The sequence below is a fragment of the Muntiacus reevesi genome, chromosome 20 (genome assembly GCF_963930625.1).
Source record: "Muntiacus reevesi chromosome 20, mMunRee1.1, whole genome shotgun sequence".
Classification (NCBI taxonomy): Eukaryota; Metazoa; Chordata; class Mammalia; order Artiodactyla; family Cervidae; genus Muntiacus; species Muntiacus reevesi.
This window is the reverse complement of record NC_089268.1, coordinates 40286851-40297112: the sequence shown is the minus strand read 5'-3', so window position 1 is coordinate 40297112 and position 10262 is coordinate 40286851. Positions and strand designations below refer to the sequence as shown.

Here is a 10262-nt window from a genome sequence, read left to right as displayed (position 1 = left end):
TTTTAAAATCGGAATTAGACAGTCTGTATTCTAAAACACACACACGCACACACAATCTGTACCAATTAAATACAATAAAGTTGAAAGGGGATATAAATTACAGTCTTTCTCTTTTTAAACAGTCAATAGTAAAATACTACAGTCAGCTCACTATACACAAAAATCATGAACAGCAGCTTCGCATTAAAATCTCCAATATCTTACTCATTTACGGATGCTACGAACTTCAAGGGAAAAAGGTACAGCAGGCTGTACACCCTTGCTCGCTCCCACGACACATTTATTGCTGTACATCTGGACCAGCTATACAAGCATCTACACAATAGGTACAGAAAGCACTTTTGTAAAAACTTCCGCACACATAATTCTTCAGAGTCTCCATCGGTAAAAGGATTCTACAGATGAAGACACACAGCAGGGTCATCTGTCTTCAACCATCTCCTGTGAACACTGTGAAGTGGGCACCCGCGAACTTCACAGCTCGTGTCATCCCTTCAGCGTTTTCCAGAAATGAAATAAAACAACGGCAGAACCACACCACAACAAACACCTACCAACCCCAAACGAAACCACAAAGAGACGAAAACCGACACCCACCCTCCCAACCCCACTCTCAAGGAAAACCCCATGTGTTTTCTTAGAGTAATACTGCTCTCTGCATCCCACCTGCCTGGCTGGGCTGGACCGAGGGACAGGAAAGGCGGGGATCAGAGCCCCAGTCGCTGTCAACGGTGCCCGAACCGCGTCAAGTCAGCAGGCGGCGGACCAGGTGGAAGACCAAAGAACGGAGCCGTGAGATTTTTCAGTGTGCTTGGGAAACACGACAGAGAACGGCGGCACGTGGCCTGGGAGCCACAGGGCATATGGCACCGAACTTGCAGTCAAACACGTATGTACACATAAAACAAGAGTGGACAGCAAAAAACATTCAGTCTTAGGTAAGTTCTTTGGTTATAAAGAACGGCATTCTGTAACCTTTGCTGCAAAGAGGGATTTGCAACCTCGTTCTCAGGCAAGACCATCTCTCTCATCTGCTTGTGTTCTGAGAGATCGCCCGAGCTGCTTTGTAAGAAAGTCCAGTACCTTACGATTTTCTACAAACCACTTTTATCCATTTCAGTGTGCAGTCCTGTCTCTCCAGACATACTGTAGATATACATTTCATATACATAATATATATTATTTATAAAAAACAATTAGAGCATTGACTCCAGATTCTACAGTAAGAACTGATTAAAATTGTACAAGAATAAAGTCTGTTTGAATCTGTGGAGGTTTCTACACCGTGGGGGTGTGTAGTGAGTGCAAACAAAAATACTGTCACTTTGTGAAGCCAGGATTTTCGGTTCTCTGGAAGGAAGCAGAGGCTGCCGAGTCACCCGAGTGACAAAGTGCCGCTTCTCCCGGCTCGGGAGGGGAGAGGGGAGGAGGTGGCCCTGGAAGCCGTGGCTTCTCCGCGCTGGTGTGAGGTCCGGCCGGGCCGCAGCGTGTTTGATAGATGGGCTGGTGCTCTGGGAGGCGACCGGAGCAGAGATGCTGTGGCCTTCGGAGGAGGTGCTCACTGCCTCTCACCGAGCAGTGGTGCTCCCCTGGAACGCAAAGGCGGGTGAGTGCAAGCTCCGGTCCCCACCTGCCCTCCCCGCCCACGGGGACCACCCCCCATGAGGGGCTCTTCCGAGAAGAAACCACAGGACCCAGTTTACTGCGGAATCCAGTTCTGGAGCTTACACTGTACCGGGAAGAATCAAGCTCCAAGGTGAAGCTCCTAGAAAAAGTAATGACTGCAAGCCCCCAAGTGAGAGTGAAAATCACGTCACTCCTGGGTCCACACTCGAAGTCAGACCAGGGTGAGAACAAAAGTCAAACCCGAGGACTTCAACAGTCCTCCAGTTTTAACACAGTTGAAACAACTAAAACCAAGATAACAAAAACACTAAAGCAATTTAAAAAAAAAAGGTAAAACTCACCATAGTGCCAACATTATTACCCTGATGCAATAAATATTTTTGTAAATTTCACGTTTAAACCAAGATCTTTGGCAGGAACACGCTATTCTGGAGCAGAATTCAGGTACTGCTCCCGTTACTGGCTTCTAAATAATCGAGGCGACAAAACAAGGAGTAGGGGGTGAGGGGGTTGCGGTCCCCTTCCCTCCTCTCTGGGCCATGCCTCAAGCAGTGCGGCCCTCAGACAGCCAACCCCATATTCCTCCAGCAGAGGGTTTGTGGAAACATCTTTCCCCCAACCTGGTACTGAAGCACAATATGAGGTGTGTGGGGCAGCCACGACTGGGAATCTGTACTTTTTTTTTTGCTGCTGTTGTAATTTTATTTATGTATTTATTTTTGGCGGGTGCTGGGTCTTCGCTGCTGTGCGGGCTTTTCTCTAGCTGCAGCAAGGGAGGGCCACCCTCCAGCTGCGGCGTCTGGGCTTCTCGTGCTGGTGGCGTCTCTTCTTGCAGAGCATGCGGTCTAGCACACTCGGGCTGCCGCGATCTTGGCTCCTGGGCTCTAGAGCACAGGCTCGAGAGTTGTGACACGTGAGCTTAGCTGCTCCGTGGCATGTGGCATCTTTCTGGGCCAGGAATCAAACCCGTATCCCCTGCACTGGCAGGCGGACTCCCTACCACTAAGTCAGCAGGGAATAGCTAGTCACACAGTCGTGTCTGACTCTCTGCAATCCCAGGGACTGCAGCCTGCCAGACTCCTCTGTCCATGGAATTCTCCAGGCAAGAGTACTGGAGTGGGTTGCCCTTCTCTTCTCCAGGGTATCTTCCCAACCCAGGGATCAAACCCAGGTCTCCTGCAAGGCAGGCAGATTCTTCACCAACTGAGCCACCAGGTAAGCCCCTGGGAATCTGCATTTTTAAGAAATCTCTTCTCCCCACACCCCACAGTGGGTCTATTGCGCGTTTAGGTTTGAGAAACACTGTTCCAGACTGAAGAATTAACCCCTGGACCACATTCTTCTGGACTTCTTGGGAAAAGGACTGAAGAGCTGATGTACCAGCAAAGCAGATTCTGCTTAAGAGCAATGCAAAAGGAAGCTGAAGACTTTGAAACAAATGAATGTTTAGCTTGTTAGAAAAGTAATGAGTAACTTTATGCTTATGTTGGGCAAAGAAGTCTTTTCTGAGTTGTAAAAGAGACCACTCTTTGGTATTTGCAGTTTATTTACGAATATGCTATATATGTGACCACAGATTGAAATTTTAAGGGCTAATTCAGAAAACTTGGGGTAGGGGGCGGGGAATAGCACCAAACTGGATTGTTTTGCTTCCTCCGCCTAACAGAGAGACTGAAGGGCACCCCATCACCTTTGCCTTCACCCAGCACCATCCTAGTTCTGTCAGCTCTTTGTTTTGCTAAGCCTGGTGCTTCAATACCCTTTACACAGCTGCGGCTGGGGTCTGGGACCAAAACAGTGGTCCTGGATGAGAAGGGACAGTGGTACTCAGAAGCACATCACCTCTTTTTTACATAATTCACTAGTTTCCTTGGGAATATCAGCAAAACCGCACTTTTTTTTGTTCCACTATTAAGATTAAATACTGTAAAAACCCAGCCTGGGTAATTTCCAAAGCCCAAACTTTAATTTCTCAGGGAACCCACCTCTGTTTCCCCAACGCATTTTTTATCCTATGGGCACCAAACGTCTATATTTTATCAAATCTGTGAGGCATACCTTCCCCCTGCCTGTGCTTTATAACTCTGAAATTGCTGATATGGTTGATTTTAATTGGAAGTATTTTTTTTTCTTAATGATACATAAAATAATGGTGTATCTTGGGACTTCCCTGGCAGTCCAGTGGTTTAAGACTCTGTACTTCCAACGCAGGGGGCATGGGTTCGATCCCTGGTTGGGAAGCTAAGATACCACATGTCTCACGGTTTGGCAAAAAAAAAAAAAAAAAAGGTGTATCTAATAAAAGAAATCACTGATTTGATGAAATCTACCATACTTCATATCAGAATCCTTTGAGATAGCCAGGAATTAAACATCTCAGGGAATGAATACGAGATCGATCCTTATCCATGTGAATGATTAATTCAACAGGAACCTATATGACAGGTAAAAAACCCATGGGTCCTGTGTAAGTCATAGTTCCCCTCTGAAACTAAGAAAGTAGACTTACAGACCTGTTCCCCCATAGCCAGCTAGCTGGGCAGCGTGTGAGCATCGTTCAAGAGGGCTCACGGACCCTGTCAGAAACACCTGGATGAATCTCTCCTACCAAGTCACCGTGAGGAAGGGCCTCTGGGGGTTGGGGCATAATGAGCAGCCATCACTGATACCACGGGACGCAAAGGACCACCCCTGGAATGTATCACCTGGTCACTCTCTGCCGAGGAACATAGCCGGCCAGGGTCCTGTGCCCCATGTGAGACACTCCTGCTGTCTGTCGTATTTGGTAGGTTCCTCCTACTTGAAAGTTCTCCAGCAGAAGAATCTGTCAAACCATCAAAATCTTTCCCATCTGACACACCCATAAACTCTGTGAAAGAGTGATCCTCGAGGATGTTTGTGGTGTGTTCCACGGTCACCTCCCTGGGGCAGAACTCCCTTGCCGGCTGGCCGTTTTTGCTGGAGCAGGCATCCTGCTCTGAACACGAGCTGGTCCTACAGAGGGTTCTGGAGTTTTTCTCCGGGATGCTGGGGGACAATGGGCTCCCTTTGGCTAAGGCACTGTTTTCCTTGAGTGGCACCTCGGTCATCTTTTCCTTTCCCAAGCCTCTTTCTAGTTCTGTCAACTCTTTGTTTGAGGATGGTCTGAAATCCTGCAGGGACGGTCCGGGATGCTCGCCGGAGTCTGTGTCCTTCGTCGGAAGGGCCAGCTGATCTGAGCTGTCACTGGAAGGGACCACCATGTCGGACAGGGTGGCGTTGGAGGCACTGTGGGAAAAGTAGCCACTGGTGATGCTGCTGGTGGTGGGGCTACGGGACACCTCCTTCTCTAGGACCTTTGAGTTCGTCAGATCGCCTTTAGAGGAAAACCACTCCCTGTTCTCCAAGCTGGCATTGTAAACGCTGAAGTCAGCGAACTCCACAGGTACATAAGGCTGTGAACTTATCAGCTTCCGGCTGAGACCTTCTAGGTCGTTTTCCTCCTCCTCAGAGTCCTATAGAAACAAAGCAAAAGTCAGCCATGAGCTCCTTATAGCGACTGGATGGTTGAGACAAGTTTCAAATACTTTACTGTTAAAGGCATTTGCCTTCACACGTTTAGGAATTTTTCTTTTTCCTTCCTGAGTTTGGTTACAGCCTGTCACCTGTTTGTGGACACAGGTACCTTATCCTCAGAGATCTATGAGCATGAAACTCTTACCATTCAGGATGCAGGAGGTTTATTTCTTCGGTGCTCACTCAGTGCTAATAATTAGAAACCTTTCCTGCTTTAAGGGCAAGGATGGAAGGAAGTGCAGTGGCCTTTTGATTAGTTCCTCATGATTAGTTTCCAGTTGGAGGTTTTCCCTTTTCTAATTAATGAGCAGAGGGACTGCAGAGGCTGGGAAGAGCTGCTGTTTTATTCTCACAATCCTCACCTCGGGGAGCAGAGTACAGAAAAATAAGATGATTTGGCAAACAGTTTCTGGGCTATACTATGAGAAGGAAAAGCAGAAAATAAAGTCCCCCACGATAGCAAAAGGGCAAAGAACACAATTTCAACAGCCATTCTCAGTATTCCACCAAACACTGTGTGTAAAATACTAAATCTGGCAATGACTGTTATTTCAGGGTTTTTGAGAAGCAGGGATAAAGCCTCTGACTACAAGGTGAGGAAGATACTATGAATTACATGGAAATCTCCTTTGTCAAATAGCTTTAGGATTCTGTTTATAAAGGTTGGTAAAAATGCAAGAGTAGATATTACCAACTTCCAGCCTCTTTTCCCAAGTGAATGATTCTTTTATATTTGGTGGAAAACAATGTAGGACACTTTTCAAATAAAAAATAATAGTATTATCTTCTTGCTCAGTCGCTAAGTCATGTCCAACTCTTTGTGACCCCATGGACTGCATGCAGCATGTCAGGCTTCCCTTTTCTATCTCCCGGAGTTTGCTCAAGTTCACATCCATTGAGTCAGTGATGCCATCTAACCATCTCCTCCTCTGTTGCCATCTTCTCCTTTTGTCTGTTACTATCCAGTCATTTCTAATTAACCTTATAAACATCTGATGACACAGCAAGTATTCCTTTTCTCTTCTAAAATGTGACTTTTTCGTTCAACAAATATTCATTAAGCATCCTCTACGTGCCTGTCATTGTCCTAAGAACCAGGAATACCAATGTTGAGCAAAGACAGGTATGACCCCTGCCCTCGGGGAGTTACAACAGTGGGTCCTTGCTCTTAGGATGTCCCTGGACACTGCTGGGTGGAGGACCTTTCACTCAGTAAAACAACAGGGTGACTGTAAAGACCTGAAAACATTACCCTTATTCATTTCAAGAGAGCGAAGAGGTTGGGGAGAGAGAAGGATGGGGAGGGAAGGAAGAACACACTCCACAGATACAGCAGATGGAATTCACAAATGAACATAAATTTCATCCACTGAATTTCACAGCAACATTCCCTATCTCACAAGATGCTAAACACCTAAAAAATAGCTGTTTTAATGCTTCTTAGATTTTAAAACAGCCTGAATATAAATGATTTAAAAGCATCACTAGTCTTCATTCCTTGGCTGTTAATAAGAGATGACTCTTAAATATCAGTGATAAAATTCCAGAAATTAGCAAACCAAATTTTTGGCAATACTGACCTTGCTATCTTATCTTTAACTATATTTTAATCAAGTATTAACAGCACTGTTTCAACAGGGGTGGGGTAGAGAGTTCTCTCCCCAGGGGCGAGGAGAAAAGGTTTGTAAAAAAGGGCACAAATTGGACTGAACTGTCTGAATCTGTAACCTTCGCTCTATTTTCTAGATTCTCTACTTGATTCCCAGATGGCTCAGTGGTAAAGAATCCGCCTGATAATGCAAGAGACACAAGGGATGAGGGTTCCATCCCTGGGTTGGGAAGATCCTCTGGGGTAGGAAATGGCAACCCACTCCAGTATTCTTGCCTGGAAAATCCCATGGACAGAGGAGCCTGGAGGGCTACAGTTCATGGGGCCACAAAGAGTCGGACACGACTGAGCAACTTAGCACACACACTGCTAGACTTGTTCAGATTCCAAATTGGATTTCAGGTGTTTGTTTCTCTTATAATTCCTTCTAATTGAAGCTGGCAAAGAAGCGTAATCCCCATGCCCAAGAGTACGTGACACAATTGATTGCTAAAAAGTTAGCTGTTGCAAGGAAAACCTAATTCGAAGATGAGAATTAAATATTCTGGGTCCCTTTTAATGCTTGCAGCTATTTCTTCTGAACACTGAGGAAAGGTCAACCTAAAATGTAACTTTGTGGAGTGAAACATTCAATCACAAATTTAATGTGTAGAAATAGGTATATATATATTAAAATCAGAAAGATAAACAATTTAGAACGACCTTAGTAAGACTGAAGGGTCTACAAAAACAAATAGGGATCAGGACAAAGTTAGGCACCTGGGGTGGGGTTGGGAGTGACCTAAAGAAAAAGGCTAAAGGAATAGGGACAACTAGCTCCAGAAAAAATAAAACTGAGTAGAGATTAATCATTTTCCAACATGTAAAGGGAGACAGAAAGTTTATGGAGTTATGGTTTCCAAGGAGAAAAGAGGACTTAAGTGGCCTAAACTGCATTTTAAAGGAATTTGGTTAGACAGACTTTTTCTTTTGGGCAGGATCTCTTCACTCTGTATATTTTATTAAATTTTAAATGGAAGCATAGTTGATTTACAATGTTGCGGTAGTTTCTGTTGTACAACAGAATGAATCAGTTATACATATATACATATACACACACATTCTCTTTTATATTCTTTTCTATGATAGGTTATTACAAGGTACTGAATATATTCCCTGTGCTATATAGTAGGACCTTGTTGCTTATCCATTTGACATATTAGAAACATTTTATGCCAGAGATATTATTTACCATTTACCTTAAAGGAGACTAAACTAAGCACCTCCCTACTATGTCTTAAGGACAGAGTGAAAAGTCGTCCTAAAAGTAGGACTCAGAGTCAAGTTCTCCAGCTTCTCTGCGGCTACTATGTTCATGAGTTGATTTTTTGAGATTCAGTTTATGCAGCTGATATTTACCTCTAGAGAAAACACCTTGATTTTAAGGAGAATCAAAACTCACATTAAAGCAGTGACCTTCTGTAAGGACTTTCCCTGATTAAAGGCACTTGCACTCCCATTCTCATCAGTTATCTACCTGATGGTCTCTGTTTTCAGAAAGACTCCATCAGCCAAGGGTCCCTAGTACTTCTGTCCATGGTACTAAGGGGAGGGTGGACCCTTTGAAGAAACAGCAGCAGCAGGGTGACGAAACTGCCCTGTGACTGGGAGCCCCGGGAGTCACTGGGGTGTCAGCCCATTCTACTGATGGATGGGGCTTTTGTTCCCATGTTCTCCTTTACTGTGAGACTGGGCAAATCACTCAAGTCTCGCGTTTCTTCCTCTGTAAGATGAGAGACAAAAACCATATGCTGTCTGTGCAGGATCCAAGAGAGGGAGAAGTGACTTTCTTTCTGCTCTTCTGTCTGCTTCATGACTTTAAAAGAGAGACTGCAAAGACGTCCTGTTACTTTTATCTTAGTCATGGAAGGCACAACGTACATTTGTCTATCTTCCCAAATTGGATGAGACAATAAAATATTGCTTGAAGAATCAAGCACAGCTATATTTACTATATTTTATGTGAAATGACAGGTTACTTTGGTAATTGGATGGGTTGGAAAAAAAAAAGGAACAATGTCCCCATATTGCTTCTCAACATGATTTCAAACTCCTTTGATCAGACTGAACCACTAATTTGCCTTCTATTTTTTCCAAGAGTGGAAAAGGAAAGAAAGTGAATAGGAACTCAGGAATAAATCAGTTTATATCCACTTATAAGAGGAGAAATAAAATGAAAACTTCCCAAACAGAAACTAGAACCTCAGTTCAAGCAAGTAATACCCTTAAAATCTACCGAAACATCCTGGAAAAGCTGCTATCTGAAATAAATCAAACGGTTCAATAGTTTCAGAGATGAAGAGTCTGCGGTGAGCCAGATTTCTAAGAAAGTAGATGCAAGTCTCTCAAGTAAGACCCCAGCAAGAAAAATGGCTCCATCAAACCCTGATTAGTGGGTTTCACGGTGAGTCTGATCACAGAGAATCTAACTGCTGCTCAGAACTTCTTGGATCAAGAGAATCTAGTTCTATCCTACTCTCTGCTAGCTAACAGTCCTGAGATGGGTTTTATTTTAAAATAATTAAAGGAAAGTGAAGAAAATAACTACGAAGCAGATTGTGAACTGTGAGGCTATCTGCGGGGCAGCCCTGAAGGGCCATCCAGCAATTTCTCGATGGTGTGTTCTACCAAAACGTATGGTTCAGATAGGTTACAATGTAGTACCCATGCAGTGTGTAGGTGGGTGCATGTCAATAAACAGAGAGTTGGCCAGCCAGAGAACTGAAGGGGTAACAAAATTAGACCCTGGCTCCTTTAACCTGGGCCCTGCCAGGGGGCACAGTGGTAAAGAATCCACCTGCCAATGCAGGAGATGCAGGTTTGATCCCTGGGTTGGGAAGATCTCCTGGAGATGGAAATGGCAACCCGCTCCGGTATTCTTGCCTGGAGAATCCCATGGGCAGAGAAACCTGTCGGGCTACAGTCCAGGGGGTAGCAAAGAGTCAGACACGACTGAGCGATTACGCGCGCACACACACACTCTTTGGCCCAGGCTGCAGCCCTTATCAGTTAAGCAGGGGGAGTCGAGTGTGTGAATGGAGAGCTCACTAACTTTGGGGGAGACGAGGAGCAGTTGTTGGTGTGTATGCTCTCCTCCAGCAGGGATTAGGGAGGGGACTAGAAAGAGCACAAAGTGGGGAAGAGAGAGAGAGAGGCGGAAGGGGACAATGGGGCCTTTTCTTTCCTCAATGGACAGGCGGAATGAGCAGCTCATTTCTTATGATCCCCGCGCGCTCCAAGCATGCAGGAGCCTGGCTTGCTGCACATCCGGGCGGAGGTTCTAGTTAGCATCACACCGTGTGCGTCAGCAGCATCTTCTAGAATCTAGAGGTTCAAACAAAAGACCCTGCACTGATGACACTCTGGAATCAATCTGACATGGGGTAGCTGGGGAAGGCAAGGGCCCACGTTCTGCCCACAGAGCCAACTGCAT

At 45.2% G+C, this 10262-nt stretch overlaps 1 protein-coding gene across 13 annotated transcripts in view; it reads right to left on the bottom strand.

The window, feature by feature from the left end:
* The window catches only part of KIF13A (kinesin family member 13A), a 198496-nt gene continuing 188234 nt past the window's right edge, over positions 1-10262 (bottom strand). For 6 of the 13 annotated variants that reach the window (XM_065913147.1, XM_065913150.1, XM_065913153.1 and 3 more), the window contains one exon: positions 1601-5120. In XM_065913147.1, coding sequence (XP_065769219.1) covers positions 4239-5120 — 882 coding nt within the window. In that variant the 3' untranslated portion in view covers positions 1601-4238. The other 7 variants (XM_065913156.1, XM_065913157.1, XM_065913158.1 and 4 more) reach the window with 5 other exon arrangements.